The sequence below is a fragment of the Erpetoichthys calabaricus genome, chromosome 1, assembly GCF_900747795.2.
Source record: "Erpetoichthys calabaricus chromosome 1, fErpCal1.3, whole genome shotgun sequence".
NCBI classification, from domain to species: Eukaryota; Metazoa; Chordata; class Cladistia; order Polypteriformes; family Polypteridae; genus Erpetoichthys; species Erpetoichthys calabaricus.
The window spans coordinates 260454427-260474907 of NC_041394.2; the positions used below are offsets into that span (position 1 = coordinate 260454427).

Consider the following 20481-nt stretch of genomic DNA (forward strand, 5'->3'; position numbering starts at 1 on the left):
TATCATACCAGCTAATGTAAAGTCATGACAATAGATAAAACAGAAACAATCATTTCCTCATAAATGGGTAATCTTTTCAGATTTACACACAGAACCTACCAACTAAAAAAAAAAAACAATAACCACCTTTTCTTTTTTTAGCAACACTGCTTTGGTAACAAAACGGAAACATGTTAACAATAACATTTTATTTAATATGTTCATAACTGAGTAATACTAACTTATTGAACGCACCACAAGACAAGGTGTTAAATACGTCAAACCAATAATGACAATGATAACAATAAAGGATGGAGGCCATCTCAACCACAAACACTTCAATTTTATATCTAATCCATCCAATGCTTGTAGTGGACCGGTGCTCACCGGTACTTCTAAATTTAAGTGGTTGTGTACTGGTAGTCTTTGCTGCGTACCAGCAGTGTTACAGGCATAAATCCTCCCCCTCCCCTCCCCTCACGCTCGAACCTCCAAGGGGGAACTTTTTTCATTGAATCGATAAATCTCAACTAGAGAGTACTGGCACTTACGTATATCCACTCCAGGCACTGAATCCATCAGTACCAACGATAGTGTGATTGACAGCTGCGCTATAATTTACTAATGCAGAATTTAAGATGTTCTTTCTTAATGGGAGATTCTGGGCTAGTCATTCTTTGTTTGAGGGTCCTGTATCACACTTGAAGCAGTGTTGTGCTCTGCACAACACCATACCTTTCCCTTCTTCACAGAGTATGTACATAACCCTTTTACATATGTCATTAGGTGTGAACTTTGCAAACACAAGATGTCTTCCTGGTGTCTATACTGAATACAATAGATGTGATTTGTGAGCAAGGAGCTGTGTGTAATGGCATGTGCAGTGGAATTTCTGCATTTGTTCCAACATTTAGGAATTGGTCAAGTCTTAAATAAACATTTTTAAGAGTAATTTGGAACACCTAAATTGGGGCTGATATACAGGATGTCTTGTCACCCTACACTGTTATGGACTGCCAGCTTCTTTTTGTTGTTTGGTTGCTGCCTTGCACTTGGTGTTGTTGGTATAGGCTCTGGCTTCTATCAACCTTGAACTGGGTAAAACAGGTTTGTTGCAGGAGAGACATTAGTGTTGATAACTTATAGATAGGAAAACAGATGGCAGAACTACTGTATGCTCTGGTCTGTGAGAATCCAGAACTCCAACACATATACATTCATTAAAGGAAATGGAGTTTATCATAAGGGGGGAAGGTCTGTGAGTTCATTAGAGGCCTGTACCTCACTGACCAAATAAAAGTGGAGATTTAGCCATAACTGTCCCATGGGTAATAAATCAATGGAGAGTGTTAGATTATACCCACGCAGTTACAAGCAGCAGAATTAAAACTTTTATAAAGTCTCTTCTTTTGTTAATGGACACACTTTGAATATAAAGATACTTGCATGGCTTACTTCACTTTTCATTGCCATTTCTTCAACGTTTTGTAATCCTTGCCAGAGTGTCAGGATATCAGTTTTCTGTAACATCTTTCATCACAAGCACTACACAACTTCCAAAGTGTTTCAAATCACAATACTGGGTGATGGGAAGTGAAATCATAAAAGTTCATTCTTAGACGGTCCATCTTGAAATTCCACTTGTGTCTTTTAAGCTCTGATTAGTATAAGGAAATCCTTCAGACAGGTAGGTAAAATCAATTCTGTGAAAATGAAGAGCATAAAGAAGCATGCTGCCAAGTTGTAAAAAATGCCTGTGCCCCGCAGTAGGCTTTCTAGTGTAGTAAAACCTCTTTTGTGACAAAGAGATCAGATTCATGAATCTCTTACTGCTGGAGGCAGACATGTAGATCCATAGATAAAACTGTTAAATGGTAAAGAATCCGCCTGGGAAGATGTTGTGACTGTGCTACTGACGTTTTACAAATAATTTTAGTAATGCACGGAATAGTCCCAACACAAACCAAACAGCTGCAGGAAGTGGAATAAAAGATTTATATACCACTAACAGTTAGTGTGAGTCCTTGATGACAGGCATTCATATCGCTTGTGACCAAAAAGCCAGCAGCAGCTGCTGTTTTTCTCCATTGTTTCAGCTTTCTTACAGAAGTAAAACTAACTTGGGCAGCTGTTATGAAGAACTTGCTTCAGTTGTGTACACAGTAGTGAATGTTAAATCAGAAATGATACATTTATGAAAATGATAATATCACTGTTTATTTTGTGCCTTACGTGCTTTGCTCTATCACAGGTCACCTTACAAAACAGACACGTTGTGCTTTATGAGCAGAAAGGTTTGTTTTCAGTGGAGCTACAATTTTGTCATGACATTTTCTTGTTTGGAATCAAGGACTGATAAAAACTGTTCCTTTAGAGGAGTTTTTCTGATTTAATGAGGTACTTTTTTAACATATCTAAGGTAGAATATGAATGAATGCGGAAGTGTGTTGGAATGTGTCTCATGATGGATGTATGTTCTGGATAGACGCCACATTCAGCTGTGGGATGCACTGGTACTCATTCAGTTTCCACAGTGAAAGTGTAAATTAAACAATAAAGGTGCCACCCGAGGTAACTGCTCTAAGACTACAAGGTAAGCTCAGCCTCCTCTAAATTGTAATGAAAAAATTTGTCAAATAATGTACTGTTTTATTTATATGGCTGTTACAAAGAGCATGCTATAACATGTTCAACTTTGTGGCTAGTTCATTTAGAATCAACAATAATTTCTTGCAGGTCGCTTAAAGTGATTTTCTCTTACATTCCTGTGCTAACACGATACACTTAAACCCACTGAAGTGCAGCTTCACTGAATTTAAAATGGTACTTTATAATATACCTTGTTTTCAGTGCAGCAGAGCTAGACATTTATTGGACAAATGCTTCAAAATGGCATTTCCAGGGAAGCTGAGCAGTGGCAGGGCGCTGGGCTGCTGCATGGTGATCAGAGGAACTGTGATAGCGTTTTGGCATCGGAGCATTTCAAGTTCAGTCCCATGTGGATTTTTGGCAAGTGAAGCTGCTACTCGTAGTCTGTTATTTGCTAGTAATATAGCCCAATATTTTAATTTGTTCATATCCTACTCTAAATAAAAACATAAATATAGCATTCTTATGTTTGCTCCTTGTTTCAGTTTAGTAAAGTAGATTTGTTTATTTCAAAAAAGGTTAGGTTGGTACTGGGGACTAGCCAGCCAGGGGTAAGCTATGTGATTTTTTGGTGTTTCTTAAAGACATGGAGTTGGATAGTGCAATGCCTCAGCTATGCAAGCTATTTTCTTTAGTGGCAACAATTGGAGTTACATCAGCAGGTGCTTCTCCTACTTAAATCTAATCAAGTCATACAGCTGCAACACACTGGGCCAAAACCATTTAAGCATCCTTGCTCTGCTGGCCATTGACAGTAAACTGGTCACATCTCTGGAAGAAACTCTTAGTTCGTATGACAGTGATTCTTCAGTGTCATGCCATAGGGGGACCATTTTTGGCTCTCAAATGACCCATCCATATGAAAGTTCAAGGAAGAACCTTTATTTATTTAGATCTGTCACAGGTCCCATACAGTAACTAACCATGAATAGATAGTAAAAGATTTGTGAAATACCATTTGCTCCTGATTTTAAAAGGACTCTTGCTACATGCAATAATTCAGGCTATGTCCAGGTTTCTTAATCTGTTGGTGTCTTGCTAGGTATCCTACAATGTATTAAATATTGCAGTTTTTTTTTTAAATTAGAATATTTTCAAAGCACTAAGAACCAAATTCATATGCAAAGAACCCTTTCCAGTATTAAATGGTGGTTTGTCAAGCAATAGTTCTGCGAGCGACCACACAACCCCCATAAAGTGCCATTAAAGAACTATTATTTTTTAGAGTGTACGCTTTCCTTATCACAAGTAATGACGTTAAGCACAGCACAGCCTGCTAGTCCATTATGGACCGTGGCTGTAGCTAATATGCGTGTGAAACTGTGATCTGAGAGTGGGAGCTCTTAAAGAGGCTCCTGAGGGCATAAGAGACTAAATACAGAAATCCAGTGGTGCTTTTATTTTTCTGTGGGTCTGCATGTAAATGAATAATGTGCATACGTTGTGCTGTAACTCTATAAATATATTTAATGCATTAAACACATGTACAAGAGAACAGTATGCCCGTTTGATGGTGCTGAAGAGTTTGTGTGATGTTAAGGAGGATTGGGACATCAAAAGTGGGGGTAGAAGAGTGCTCAATTCAATACGTTTTTATAACCCAAATTACCAGACCACAAGCCCCAATCTGCTTCTGGTGACGCAGGGCACATTTCAAGTCAGGATGCCTTTTTTTTTTTTTTTTTTTTTTTTCTTCCTTTTGTCATTTTTTTTTTTTATTACAATTGTAGCCAGGCAACAGCTACAGACGGAGAAGAATAAAAGCTTGACGTAATAGCACGTAAATAAATTTGTCAGTGCAGGTTTGATGGTTTTAAACATTTGGAGGCCGCTGCAATTGCAAAGTCTGTTGTTCAGCTAATTTAGGATGCCAACACGACTTTCAAATTTTAATATATGCTCTCCAGAACCTCATTTAGGCCTCACACACCTATAAACAGGACAATGCTTTGTAGTGCCAAATTCGTTCCGGTCAGTCATCAAAGGATGATGTCCCTTTTGCAAACACTTCCTTTGTTAGGTTATTTAGGGATATTTAATAGACAAAAAGGCCACACACATAACAAAGCATCTTTGAGTTATTACTGTTCCTAAATCTCTCTGCATCCTCATCACATCAGCTGTCAAGCAGTGCTATTTTACTTGTTCATTCAGTATTTCATTCATATCTACTTTGTTTGGATACTGCTTTTTCTGCTTCATTTTCTATAGAAAAAACAGTCAAGTATGCAATACCTGAAAGTCTCAGTTTTATCGAAATGTAGAGTTATGGTGTCAGCCTCAGCTGCATCATGCACAAGGCAGAAGATAACACTGGGGGCCATCAGAGACCACATTGTTTTTCATATACAGGGAGTCAATTTACAGCTATAAGTTAATCTAAGATGCATGTCTTTTGGGTAACAAAAAGGGTGACCAAAAAAATGGCACATTTGGAAGAAGTTCTCACTGATATGGGGACAATGGGCAACTTTCTACACATACTGCACCTGGCCAGGGCTGGGACTTGAACCAGCAATATGTACAGTATATATGACAACACAGAAACGAGGCATACATTTACATACATCTATATTATATATATGTAATAGCAGTGATCAAGTCAAGATTGTGGCAATGGGCTGGGGTCAGAGATTAAAATTTTGGGGTGAATAATGAACAACTTTTCAAGGTAACAGAACATAGCCTTAGATACCATCTCAAAGTTGTGGCCGATGTTGATGTTTCAAAGTATATAACATATATATGTAGGTTTTAAAATAAGCCCAATTTAAAGTGTGACAAAAAATGTGACATAAAAACGTGACATAAAATCGTTGCACTTTTAGGCTTAGGATTTTATATATATAGAGTAGATAAATGGCTGTATCAACAAAAATGCCCTAATTAATCAATGAATACAGTCTCCCATCTGTACAAAAATGTGATGGGTTTAAGGTTAAAAATATGTAGCCAGTTAACACTGAAAACCTCCTTTTCCTCTGCAGTCAGTGTTTATCTATATCTGCTGATAGTGTAAAGTACTTATTGAGTAACTAACTGAAAAACGTGTCTGTGTGTGTTTGTCACACACACACGCACACACACACACATATATCACATTGTATTTCTCTTTTTTGCATTGCGAGGATCTGATTAATGACCCCATTTTAAAAATTGTAGTTTTGGACTGCCATTCCTGGCATTTCATATACTCTGCAGCAATGTCTGTTTCCTGACCAGAAACTGATGGCCATAGTTGTATTTTAACCTTTGTTCTCAACTCTGAAACAAACTATTCCTCCAGCTGTTTGAATAAGAAATCTGGATCATATTCAGGGGGAATAAAAGTAGTTGATCGTGCCATATTATAGCATGTCAAAAACAAAGAAGATGTATTGGATTAGAATGCCTAGGGTTTAGGTTGCAGAACTTTAGGAAATATCGGTTTACATTTTGTCAAAAGTAATTGCCTTTAACCGACTTTTCAATTAATGTAATGGCTTGTAATCTTAGTGGTTTAGTTTTCTAGGATATGTTGGAAAAAATGTGGCTTTTTCTTTCAAACTTGAGTTTATTTCCTTTTTTTCTGCATAGGTTGTGATTTCACGCTCCAGACAAAGGCCTCCACATGTTAATTTTCAACTGGACACATGGCCGGTTTCACCTGAAGTTGCTCTAGAATCTGCCTCTTCACAGAATGGCTTTGCACTATTCATCACAGGGAACAAGGTGAGTAATTCCCCCAAAATATTCACGTTACTTTATAATAATTGTGATTTGTACAAAAAAGCATAGACATATTAACAATGGTCGTCATATTGTGCAGAGTCCCTAAAAATCAATTACAAGTCACTTCATCTTTATGAAACAAATATATATGTTAGAACTGACTTATTTTTTGTGCTTTTAGAGTACAAAATCAGATATATAAAAAAGAAACAGTATATTTTCCATTTTGGGATAAGTATATTACTGTGGAAAAAGAGCATTATACATAATTTGCTTGTTTCTTTGTGACAGCCTAAAGCAGGGGTCCTCAATCACAGTCCTGGAGGGCCGCAGTGGCTGCAAGTTTTTGTTCTAACCCAGTTGCTCAATTAGAAAGCAATTCTTGTCAATAATTTAACTTCATGGCTTGTTAGTGCTTTAACTCTGCTATGTCAGGTAATTCTCATATCCTAGATTTTCTTCTCCTTTCTAAGGATATCATCCAAATGATCTGAAGGCTAAAATGGATGAGTAATTCTCAGTCCTTCACTTTTTCCTCTTCAATTTCCTTCCAAGTGAGACAACTAAAGTGAAGCAGAAGTGTTACTTGAGCAATAAGTGCTTCAAGCAATTGGGTTGGAGCAAAAACCTGCAGCCACTGTGGCCCTCCAGGACCGTGACTGAGGACCCCTGGCCTAAAGTAAGCATAAGTGTATGTTGTTGCATGGCTGGCAGGAGATTACCAGGGGTAAGAAATATTCCATAGACCTCTTGAACTGAGAGAAGTACCTCATTGAAAAAAGGATATGACATTTTGGGAAGGCAGGGCCCACCAGCTGAAAACCAAGCTGAACATCATCTAAATGTACTTGTTCTGCCAAAGACAGAAGAACTGGCAAACCAAAAAATAAGCAGAAGATAAAGAAACTAAAAAAGTAGTGAGGGTCAAAACCAGAAAATGACAGAGCCCAATACATGATCAATCTGAGAATCTTAGCAGAAAGGCCTAAATATCAAAGTTTTAAAAGAAAAAATATCTGCAAAAAGTTGTTGTTTTATTGACAGAAATTCAGACAATGGTTCATGGCAATGGCTTAAATACCATCACAGATGTGACTTGTGGGACAAATGACTCTAGCAGTGAGTAAGGTATCATAACAAAAGAAGCTGGAAATGTCAGTGTCAGTTAAAAAACAATATGGCATAGTAAACGTATAATAAAATATAAGTCTTGAAAAAAAAGGAAGCACAATATGAAAGTGAAACTAAAATGTACAATGTCAGAACCCTATTGAAACAAATGCATGTTCTCAGAAAACATTTTATTAAGCCATAAACAACAAAGATACTAGGAATCATAACAGTGCTAAGTAGCCCAGCATGGCCAACAGTAAGAGATGTTATTGCATAGGAGGTTGCAAACTGCAAAGGAACATATTATTTATCTGATAACACCACAAGGCAGGTGAACAAGCAGTTGTTACGAATTATTGGTCATCTGATTTAAGTTCGACCACCATATGACTGATTGTGAACATGGTGATGTGTTAAAGCTGAGGACTGGCTAGAGTCCCATCATCACAATTCTCTGCTATTAGATGGCAACCCAGGACCTGCCAGAGAGATGCAACATTTAGGTATACTCGAGGATTAGGAAACACCAGGGGCCACAAGGTGAAGTTTAACCTGATGCCCCTTTAACAGAAGAAGGAGAGGACGAAGAAGCTGAGTGATCAGGCGGACAGAATGTGAGTAAGGGATTGCTTTGGATATTGGCAAGTGGGAAAACAAGCCCTCCTGGTGTACAGGAGATTAAGACATGTATAGGTAGGCCCAGTAGGGAAGCAGTTTTGTTTTACATTTATTCTGCTTCTGTTTCATTATATTTTGTATCATGCCCTCTTTTGTTACAATGTATAATATTTCCTTTTGAAACCTAATATAAATGTGAAGTTTTAACAAGTAAAATGCCTTTTTTTAATTTATTGCAAGTTTTAATAAGTATTGTAACAGATTTTGTACAAATTAAACATTTTTGCTGTAAATTTATTATACTTTTAAGTTCAATAAGAAGATGGAAAGCAGCATTCCAAGTGAGCTATTCAATTTATGGGTCAATAAAAATGATGATATACTGATCTTAATGATATAATATTTGACACATGGAACTAATTCATAAAGCCTGTCTGACACTTAGTTTTTGAAGGAATACTTTGTTTCATATCTGTTTATGTTTTAGGCATTGCAGTGATATACCAAATTGTGCAGAATGATGCTGGTTGACAGTTTTTTTAGATGAACTCTGTTTCCTAAACTTCTGGTACAGGTGTATAATGATATTTATAATCTATTACATCATTGAAAGATAATTGTAATCCTCTACAGGGTACACAATTTCAGTAAAAGTTCCGCCCGTCCCCCTCATTCATTGATGAAGAATTCTCTGTTCAATTCAAAAATTCCGTCCCATGTGAATTGCGCTTACTGTTTATAATGAGCGCCAATGTTTTTGAAAGAATTTATTTAACAATATTTTAGCAAAAAATGCATACGTTTTGCACATTTTTATCAAACGACTGAATAACTGACATGTGGACTGTGTGACACAAGATTGCTTCTTCCAATGGACGTTTTTCATATGGTTTGCTGTTGTACAGTATTGGTCACTATTGGCTTGTATCATATCATAACATTTTTATCTTTGTTCTCTATGAAAACATGAAGTAAAAAAAATTCCTCAGTCATCACTACAAAACACATTGGGTAAGTAACATATTAAAAACTGTCATTTTTGGGAGGAGTATTCCTTTAGGCCAGGGGTCCCCAACCCCCGGTCCGCGGCCCACTACCGGTCCGCAGCCATCTGACAGCTGGGCCGCGAGAGAACTGCCGGCAACGGCGACTCACTCAGACTTTTCAGAACGCTTGCCGGCTTTGCGGCACAGAGAGAGGAGAGAGACCGAGATGAGAGACTATTACAACAAAGTATTTTTATGGTCCCGACAGTTTCCCCATATGACATGAGTCTATAGAAATCACGTTACTACGAAGTACATTCAACAGATGCTTTCATTACAACGAAGTGACCTTGAAATGCTTGAACGAATCATCCACAGAGCAGTTAGATCTGTGGTCGCAGCTCAGATGTGCACGTTTGCACAACGATCCCCAAACAGAAACATTGTAAAAAATATTCTTTCTTCAAACTTTCCTCGTACTGTTTTTTTTTTTTTTTGCTGTTTTTGTTGTCTGTGGTTTTCAGTGATTCCTTTTGCTTATTGCTTGTCAACATTTGAAAAACATCCATTGGAATTTAACTCATTGTCACCCTCCTATAGAAACGGCAGACACGAAAAAAACGATAACAGTGTTAATGTTTGTGATGTGCAATCTGTTGGATTGGCAAATGTAAAGCATATGTCTTTGTTATATGCAAAAAAAGAAGAAAAATCTCAGATTGCAAATGTATGCGAACTGCTTAATAACTTTAATAATAATAGAAATGTTATGTAAATTGTGTATAAAACTGCCCCCCCCCCCCCCCCCCCCCCCCCAACCAAGTGCCCAGAGTGAGACATGGAGTGGTGCTACTCTAATACACTTGAATCCCAGTTTTATATTAGTTGGGGGTGCTTTGGGAGGTGGTTGGCTGGTTTCTGAAACATTTTCTTCTACAGTCAAATGAAATATGCTCAGTTTCATTTCTCCATCTGAAATTCTCCCAATTAAAGTTGTTTTTGAATTCATGTTGATGCCTTTGCATGCCCTGTAGTTCAGTATACTTCTTTGTAGGTGTTGTTGACTAGAAAATGTGCATATTTGAAGTGATGTGATACGAGATCAATTGTTTGGTTTGCTTTTAATTTTCAAGAAAAAACATTTTCTATTTCTGCAACTTTTAAAATAAGATCGACCTTGCACTTCTCCCATAGTGCCAGCTGGGGATTCACGGGAATGTAACTTAGTAGAAAAGGGTCATGTCACAATTGGGATCACCAAAAATGTCCACATCACCTGAACATGTATTGATTCTCACTGAATTATCAGAAAAGACAGTGAAGTTTTTTAGATCACATTTAAAACATATTTTTAATTCCCTTTGCTTTCTGGTCTATTTTGTAATAAAACAATTAATGCAAAATCATTCTCTTTTCATCTGTTATTGTCTTGTTTGTCTCATTCACTAGGTGACTAAGGTGCCATTGGCTGGGCCTGGCTGTTTCCAGTACAAGTCCTGTTCCTCCTGCCTCTTAGCACCTTTGTTCATGCAGTGTGGGTGGTGCTCTAATCATTGCTCAAGAGAAAAGGACTGTGAAGGTGGCAAATGGACACATGACTCCTGCTCCCCTACCATTTATCAGGTTAGCACCTCTTAGAATATTACATTGAGGACAGCATAGTAATAGCATTAACACTAATCCTAAAATATTAATATTGTTTGTGTTACAGGAATTTTTATGCTAATTATACTCCAATAGAAGTCAGTGTGAATGTGTGTGAGTATGTCCTGCAATGAACTGGCAGCCTGGCCAGGTTTAGTTATGGCTGTGCAACCAGTGATACTAGCATAGGCAGCAGAAACCTATAATTGCAAATTATTAGATTACTGTCATAGAAACATCAGTTGCATTGTTTAATATAGCAATAAAATATGTAAACAGACTTATAACTTAAGGATAACAGTATTAATCATTCCTCAACTTCAAATGAATAACTAATTAAAAAAATCAGGAGTGGTCTCCCCTATACTTTCTCTTATACTCAGATATGGGGATGGATATTTAAGGAGTAAACCGCAAGCAATTATATTTTTATATTATGTACATTAAAGAACCATTAACAACAAATCAAATCACATTAATAATATATTGAACAATTATTATAAAAGTAAAGTTGAATAAATCTGACTCTGCAGCTGCATCAATAAAAAGGTAAAGTACCACTTTCTGTTAATGGAAACAGCCCAAACATTGATAGAAATCTACATTTTGTACTTAATACTTGTAAGTAAAATTTGGTTGACCTAAGTGAAAGCGTACTCAAGTTACTGTGTTTTCATACACACACACATACAGACAGACACACAGACATAATTCCAAAAATGGTATTTTCAGAGGGCAGCACGGTGGCGCAGTGGGTAGCACTGCTGCCTCGCAGTTAGGAGACCCGGGTTCGCTTCTCAGGTCCTCCCTGCGTGGAGTTTGCATGTTCTCCCCGTGTCTGTGTGGGTTTCCTCCGGGTACTCCGGTTTCCTCCCACAGTCCAAAGACATGCAGGTTAGGTGTATTGGCGATTCTAAATTGTCCCTAGTGTGTGTGTGTGTGTGCGTGCCCTGCGATGGGCTGGCGCCCTGCCCGGGGTTTGTTTCCTGCCTTGCGCCCTGTGTTGGCTGGGATTGGCTCCAGCAGACCCCCGTGACCCTGTAGTTCGGATATAGCGGGTTGGATAATGGATGGATGGATGGTATTTTCAGACTCAGGGAGGTCTGAAAGGTCGAGATTCATCAAAATCTCGAAATGGAATTTTTGGAGGATTCCAATACTTTCCTTGTACTTCGTATATGAGAAAGTAAAAAACAAACACTGCAGACATTATCATATTAAAACAGCAAGTGCAAAAATTTCTGAGGTCAAGATGTTAAGAAGGTGCATCTCACAACTTGTGGACAGGACTGTTAAAATGAATTCTGTATATTTCAAAACTCTGAAACAATCCACCTCAAAGTACTGTGCGAAAAAAATAAGTTGGAATACACTTGAGCTTGAAAGCATTGCCCAGAACTTCTCAAAATTAACAATTGTCTGGGACCCTTTTTAAATGTTTCCATATGTTGATTTCCTGAAATTATTTTTATTTGTTTTTCAAAACTTTGCACGTACTTTGTTGTTATTTGTACTATTGTGACACTTGTTTACCAGGACATTTGCCTGTGGAATTGAATTTGTAAAATTTGAGTAACCATTTTACTTTACACCAAGCATGTTCCCTATCTGAACTTTAAACACTCACACGTTTGCTAAAGAATTTGTGGTTAGAAGCTTAAAAATGTTAGTTTCCTGACAACAAATGAGATTCTTGTCAAGAACATGTGCACGATTGATGTTCTTGGTTTATTAGTTTCAGATTCTTGTTAGCAGTTCCAAACTCAATCACTTAAATATATTAACATCTAATATGCATGTTTACATATAAGGTCAGACTTGTTGATCAGGTAACTAATGAGAGAATAGCATTTCATATAAAAGTCTTTCTCAGATGGAATATGCATTGTTCAGGACTACTAGGAATAAACTGGGACTCCATCTATGGTCCTTCCTTTTACTTCCCTTTGTCTCAGACTCCTCCCATTTGTGGCCGTTGCATAGCAATGTTGTTAGATTAAAATAGGGACCTGGGATTGTGGCTGTCACAAAGGCTAGGAAGGCACAGACAGCAATATACCAATTCAGACACTGGCTACTAATAAATGAACTCATCCACTTGATCTCTTCTTTCTTTAGTGCAGTTGCCTGGTAAATTAGCCCAAATGTATGATTAGTCATGTGACAGTTGTGATTCTCAAAACATTGCAAAGCATTGATTGACCTCAGGACCACTGTCTAAAAGAAGCTTAGAAGTCCGATAATTGCACATCTTAGAAAGAAATCTTGGCCAGAGGTAGAACATTACAGAGTTGTAGTCTGCTCAGGTCCATCCCACTGACATCAGGTTGAATCAAACTCTAAATGAGACTTTACTTACTTCCACATATGTACTTATTATCAGGCTAATTTTGTGCTTCATTTTAACATAACATGCATTTTTAGGAATCTAATTTTTCTGCTCCAATAATTATCACTGATACTCTATCAGTACCAATGATCATTAGAGAACATGGTGAGGAACTCCAGCTTTGGGGTGTTGACCTGGTTGTTTACATCATCTAATGCCTTCATCAACCTCAGTCCAGCCTCTTTTTAGTTATAATGCTCTTAATTTAACTGCTTTATTATTTTTAGATATCCCCTTCTATCGCCCCACTTGGGGGTGGCACCAAGTTGACCATATGTGGATGGGATTTTGGATTTAATAAAACAAGAATGTTTGACTCACGACAAGTTGCTGTTGACATAGGTGGTGTTTCATGTAAGTTGGATTCAAGAGGCAGCAGCAGCAACAGGTAAGGGGTAATTGCAGCTATGTGACCTTCATAATCCTTTCCACTTATTTTTTTAATCCTCAAGATTGCACTATTTTATTTATGCAGTTGAGAAGAAAATATTACTTTTGAGCTTTTGAGCTTCAACCCTTAATTGTTAATTAAGCTTATTTGCTTTGTAATGTTTCTGGCTGTTTTAAAAACAGGAAAGGTGATTTGATACATTTTTGCTTAGATGATGGAGTATTTGTGGTTTACTTTAGTGAGAAGTCAAACAAAATGACACCCTTTTGACATTCATAATGGTTAGCATGGTACAAAGACCTGTTTATTTTAAGAAGTTGACATTTTCAAAAGTACATTTTTAAATTTTTTATAGGCTCTTGTGCACTCTTGGCTCTATAAATAAAACCCATCTCAGTGCTGTGACAACTGTATACAGTGGCAAACACTACACAAAAAAAGAAGGATTCTCTTATTTGGTAAGATCGACACACTTCAGTAGCTGCTTTAATTATATTTTGACTTAATGTATCTGCCATATTGGAACAGCTAATAAAATGTGTTAATTTTTCCAATTCAATGATTAATTTAATGTTATTTTGCTTTTTAAAGAATCCAAAAATAAAAGATATTTTTCCAAAATATGGTTTGAAATCTGGAGGGACCCTGTTGACAATTACTGGAGAAAACCTGGATATTGGAAGCTCACGAGAAATTACAATTGGAAATGCTCAGTGCCATTTAGAAAGGTGAGTTGACCTCAACCCTTGCCTTCTAGGTAGCTCCCATAATGGAAGCTATCAACTAATAACCGTATGGTAACTCTTTATTATTCTTTAAATAAAATAATAATAATATATTTGTGATACAATAATTAGCCTACTGCCTTATATCTCCGTACCACTCAGTCTGCTTTGTGTTTTCATGTTCTCCATGTGTTTTTCTCCACACATTCAGGATTTCCACTACAGTATATCCAAAAAACATGCAAGATAGGGTAATTGGCAAGTTTAAACTGACTCCTTATGACTGATTGTGGATGTATATTAGGGAGACTTGGGATGCACCAGTGCCCTGTTTAGGGTTAGTTCCTGTCTTAAAACCCAATACTGCCAAGACAAACTCCATACCCCCACTACAAATACTTGGATCGATAGGTGAAACGTTGATCGCACAATAAAGCCATTTTTCTTCTTGCTAAACAAAGTCTTACTATAAGCATGCTATGATTAACTGTCAAGGTTTATGTTGTGTGAGACAGCTTAGAAGTGTAACTACGGGCTATTCGTCAAAGATGGGTAATCCAGCTGGCTAGTGTTAAGTACAGTAACAGAAGCATTTCTATTGAAGCATGTCAAGGGAATGTAAAAGGACATTATCTGCCTTTCACCACCTGCTTGTAGTTCTATGACATTTTATGATCAGACACATAGGTTATGTCCAATTGTTGTCATGCTATTAGTCGAAAATGAGTGTGACCATTATTTCTACCAAGCAACCCATACCTGCCAAAGGAAATTAAGTCTGACACACCTCAGAAATAGAAAAGAGTCATTTCAGAGAAAAGGGTTATGGTTGGATTTGACCTTGAAATGTTCTGGTTTTGGGCTAAATCTCAGTTTTTAACTCCCCTGGTTGAGCTTGTTTCACTTTTGGAATTTTAGCTTATTTCAACTGGTTTATTAATTTTATTATTATTCTGGTGATTTTGCTTTATGTTTTGTTGCTAACTATGCTGTCTCAGATAGAAAACGGGCCTCTTTTGGACAGTTGACTAGGAAATAAGATGTAGTAAACAAACATGCTAGGGTTGTAACCAAAAAAAATCAGAAAAATAAGAACACTATACAAAAATCAAGGAAAGTACTAGCAAAATGTCATTAACAAGAAGGGAATAAAGAGGGTAAGTAAACTCAATTTTGTCTTCGAGAAATACCTGCAAGCTTGCATAGAAAATGGCAGTCATCTGTTCTCAACTGGCATTGGGGTCATGACCCATATCAACCCGACTAGAGTCATAACAATGCAGTCACAAAATGGCATCTTAACAAGTAAAATAACTACTTAATAATAATCCTGGGAGCAGAGGCACTCTTAAATGCCTTTGAAAAAGTGGAAATGTTAACAAATAAAATGAAGAAAAATTAAAGAAACAAGCCAATTCACAACAGCTTACATGATGTGACTGTCTTTGCACGACTGTGGCTGTGTTGGTTTTCATTACTATGCCTGTTGTTGGTTGCGTGATACAGAAATCACATAATGCGCCAGGTCATCACACTTCACCTATATGTGATGGCGGAAGAATTCAAAACAGGTGACTTGGTTAGAGTAGGCAAGGCCATGTAAAACATGTCAGTATTAGGAAACCTGCTTCTTTCGTTAACTTTAGCTCTAGTTTGTACTTTGACCCTTGCCTATTAATTAGACTTTATTTCTGACTCATGTCTTTAATCTCTCCATTTCAGGGTTCTTTTCCATCACAATAGAGAGAAAAGTATCATAAGTACCTTCCCAATGTCAGTGTTCAGTAGGGATGAGCAAACCTCGCTAAATTTGTTTCATTGTGAGCTCGTGGAAATCATGGAAATGTTCATGAACTCCACAAAATGCATTGAAGTGAATAAGGAAGGAGAAAGTGAAAGAGTTTTGAGTGGGTTATGATGGTATAATGGTTTTTAGATGGTGTATGTGAAGGCTGGGGAGTAGTCTGCCAACTATGCTGAAATGATTATAGTGACCAAATGTGATCTTAACTGAGAGGCAGCATTCATAACATTTCCTTTGTTTTCTGATGAGGGGGAAAGGAGGGGATGGGGAGAGCTCCTCTAAGGCTTCTTTTGGGATAGCTGATCACATGGCTAATTTGCATAGATAATTAGCCATACAGTGCTGCACTGGCACAGGGGTCAGTATTATATATCCAGTGGCAGTATTTGTAATATTATCATTATGGTCAATACTGCAAGTTTTTACAGTTTTTGTAATGCATATGGGATGGAATATGAAGGGTTGAAACAACCATGAGTGGAAGAGCGGGGTTTCCTGTAGGTTAAGTGAGTGCAGTTAGAGACAAGAGAATATGTGCAGCACTGTCAAGCTTGAAAAGGCATTCATTTTATTTATTTATTTATTTGTTTGTTTGTTTGTTTATTCAACTCATGTGCTTGAGACCCAGCAACAGCAACATCAGCCGCAATGTTACAGTAAGCATGCATGAAACTTCTGTGCATGACTGCTACAGCTCTATGTTGTCATGCTGGCCTTCAAAAGCTGGCCTCATAGCAAATTTCCAGGAAAATATTCAGAAGTTCACAGGTCACTGGTGAACACAGCATATTCGCTGTGAAAACCATTTTGGCGGATTTCACCAATCAACAACAGTGTTCAGTAAAGCCTATAGATGGGGTAGAATTGGACTCTAGAATGCAGTAGACATTCTGTACTATTTCTCACTTACTAGGTCACTGTTTGTGTTTTTATTGGTCTTTCTGTATAGAAGACATGTGAATGTTAATAGATAATGCATGTCACTATACTCCATCCATCCATCCATTTTCCAACCCGCTGAATCCGAACACAGGGTCACGGGGGTCTGCTGGAGGCAATCCCAGCCAACACAGGGCACAAGGCAGGAACCAATCCTGGGCAGGGTGCCAACCCACCGCAGGACAGTCACTATACTCAAAATACCTCATTTATTGCATGTGGTGCAATATACTTGTATACGCAAATGTATACACAAACACAGAATAAGTATGTACAATGGTGTGAATCAAGGAAAAAAAAAAGTTAATTGAAAATCAAATACCGAAGCCAAGGTTAATCTGCATGGTTAGGAAAGAAAATTGAGAATACCGATATAGTCCACCATAAATAGAAGGAGGCATGTGGTTTGAAAGGCAACTGACTTTTTGGGAAACTGTAATTTTCATGGATTAGTCCCATGTGTAACGCACCATCTGGCAGATACATCTATATTTTGAAAAATGCTGGGAATGACCTCTTGGCTCATTATGGCCAGCCTGCTCCACGGTGGTGTGGACGGCTTCTTGGTAAAAGGATAAAATGGGTATGGACTTGATTAATATGAGGTTTGTAGAAGGAAATCTTGAAGATTTTCTTAGAAAAAATGTATTCACTTATTTATACAGGTATCTCAGTGCTTTTTCCTGATAGACTTATAATTTCAGTTTATGGTAATGGATTACAATTTTTGGTTCCTATATTCGATTTATATGACTGCGGTGGGCTGGTGCCCTGCCCAGGGTTCGTTTCTTGTCTTAAGCCCTGTGCTGGCTGGGATTGGCTCCAGCAGACCCCCGTGACCCTGTGTTCGGATATAGCGGGTTGGATAATGGATGGATGGATGGATGAATGTATACGAGAATATTATTGAAGTAAGTCCACCCATCTGTCCGTGGAATGTATTCCTCTCATTTAAAAGGTTGCGGGGAGATTGCCATTCATTGTCGGGAATAAGTGGACTGTAACAGTAACTTACCTCAGGGTAGTTTAGAAGAAATCAATGTAAGTTACAGAATATCAATCCAAGCCTATAGATAGGGTAGAATTGGACTCTAGAATGCAGTAGACATTCTGTACTATTTCTCACTCACTAGGTCACTGTTTGTCTTTTTATCGGTCTTTCTGTATAGAAGACATGTGAACGTTAATAGATAATGCATGTCGCTATACTCAACCCTGGTTAAACTGTTAAATTTAAATGGATTACCAGGAACTATAGTTCGTAACATCTGTTTGGTGGGCTGATTTTCACAGCCAAGGCAGAGTGATATAACTTGAGTTGAATTGAATTTTTTTTAATTGAATTGATATAAAGCCAGGTAAATAAGGTTGCTAAAGAATAAAGACAGCAAGCTGAACTTCTGTTGTCTCATTTCTCAATATGTGCACTCTTGAAATGGTAAATATGAAAACTTTTTTGTGTCAGGAATGGTGCTCAGCCTTTATGTTACAATGTCCAATGTTCATCTTCTTCTTCAGTATCTCAAGCACAATATTGAAGTGTGTCACTCCAGCTCAAGAAGTTCCTTCTGCTTATCCTGTGAGAGTGAAAATTGACTTCACTGTTCTTGAAGCTGCTGTTCCATTTACATACAATGAAGACCCAATTTTTACAGTTCTTCAGCCATCCCGGTCTTTTATTAGGTGAGATACAGTCCATTAAGCTTCTGAGTAATTAATCCAGGCCATTGAAGGAATCTTGCTGTGGTTCCATGATTTGGATATTAAAGTTCTTGACTGAGTCTTAACAGTCTGCACAATTATTTATTTAACAGTTTATTACTGCAGCTGTTTCATCTTCATTATTGTTTCCTTAGTGGCGGGATCACCGTGGCAGCACATGGATTTAATCTGAACTCGGTGCATTTACCACAGATGGTCGTCACTGTGCCTGTCAGTGGCATGGAATTTCAAGAGGTTAGTGTGTCCAGTTTTTTTGTTTTTTTCTCATGAGAAATACTTTGTGTTCTTACTACAGGCTGAACGAAAATAGTCAGTGGGCACAATCAAAGGAAATGCAACAGTCATCACTTTAGGTAATAATCATAGGCAAAATATTGAGCATAGCAACTTGAATTAATTTTTAGAAAAATAAGAAGGCAGTGTTTGGTACTGTTTGTCACTCTTTGAGACATAAGGCTGTGTCTATCTCCACACATCATGCTTATTAAGGGCATATGTCAATGTATAATCTCCTAAATATTTATGGAGGACAGGATCTGTTTGGTATGTTTCATGGGTTTGTGGATGCAATCGGATACATTTTATTTTTTCCCAAATTCTGTCTATGTTTTTTGATGTTTGTTTGCTGGAAATCTCACATTCAGATTCTATTGGTTTTTATAGGGTCTTATTCACTGCACTTAAAAGTAAGCCTTATCTTCCTGAAAACTGGTTCGTTCCACAAATGAAATGCATTATTGGAAAAGCAAGGTCAAATTCTCAGCTCTCAAGATTATCTTGACTTTCTAAAAGAAGCACTCACCCTACATTAGGAACACCACAGAGACAGGCTGGAAGCCTCGATGTCTGTCTACATATTGTGCTGCTGCAGCTCATTGGATTGTACTTATCTGTGTGATGGAGCTGGCTAGCGTCCTGTTAAACTGGCGTGTGAGCTGCAGAGGACTCGCAACAGGCATGTGATGTACCCCTTCAGTCAGATTTATTGAGTTGCTCAGATTAAATTACTGTAATTAAGTGACGAGCGAGGAAACCCAGTCTGCGGCGTGGAAAGATTCTAGAGCCTGGTAGAAGACATTAAGCTGGCATAGATAATAGCTGTCAGTCTCACTAAAACCATATATAAGCAAAAAATTGCTTGCTGGACAAAAGACACCTAATATACTTATTGCCATAGAAGCACATCACACATCATGTTAATGATCATTCAGACTGAAACACACTGTAAGACCCGTGTTAGTGTCTAAGTTGTAGTCAATTTAATAGAGGCCCATGTAATCTTACACTTTATTTGGCATTCAGTCAAAATATTGGAAAAAAATCATTTTGAGGCACATAATTCTAGATCTTCACAATGTTTCTTCCTGTTTTTATTCACAGCAAGAATGCATCTCTGGGGTTTTGCGTGTTCTCCACATGTTCACATACATTTTCTCTCATACACCAAAGACAATGAATTAAGTCAGTTGAAAAAAAGTAATTTGACTTTAGGTTTTAAGGGCATTAAAATGAGAGAGCACTAATAACCATTCAGGGTTTGTTTCTGTCTTGTAACCCTGGATTTCATTCCACTGAGTACAACATGGGGCAGTAGGGTGTTGAGTATTTTATTTAGTCTACCCTTATTTTTGTGGTTATTTGTCACTTTTATATTGATTGTAAGGCTTTGATTAAATTTTAAGATTATTTTTGGCATTACTGTTTTCTCTTACAACATTTTGTCTATTGTTTTTTTTTACGGGTGCTGCCATTCATTGGATGTTGTTATCCCGCAATAATTAGAAGTTGCAGCGTGTGACTTCAGAGAAGTG

General features: G+C 37.6%; 2 protein-coding genes across 2 annotated transcripts in view; both read left to right on the forward strand.

The window, feature by feature from the left end:
* Positions 1-20481, forward strand: part of cav2 (caveolin 2) — a 516729-nt gene that overhangs the window by 220897 nt on the left and 275351 nt on the right. The window lies entirely within an intron of this gene.
* Positions 1-20481, forward strand: part of met (MET proto-oncogene, receptor tyrosine kinase) — a 206386-nt gene that overhangs the window by 103178 nt on the left and 82727 nt on the right. Inside the window, exons 4-10 of the mRNA XM_028814530.2 lie at positions 6205-6339; positions 10506-10679; positions 13317-13477; positions 13836-13938; positions 14072-14208; positions 18467-18631; positions 18805-18904. Of these exons, the coding sequence (XP_028670363.2) occupies positions 6205-6339; positions 10506-10679; positions 13317-13477; positions 13836-13938; positions 14072-14208; positions 18467-18631; positions 18805-18904 (975 nt within the window). The remainder of the gene's footprint in view (positions 1-6204; positions 6340-10505; positions 10680-13316; positions 13478-13835; positions 13939-14071; positions 14209-18466; positions 18632-18804; positions 18905-20481) is intronic.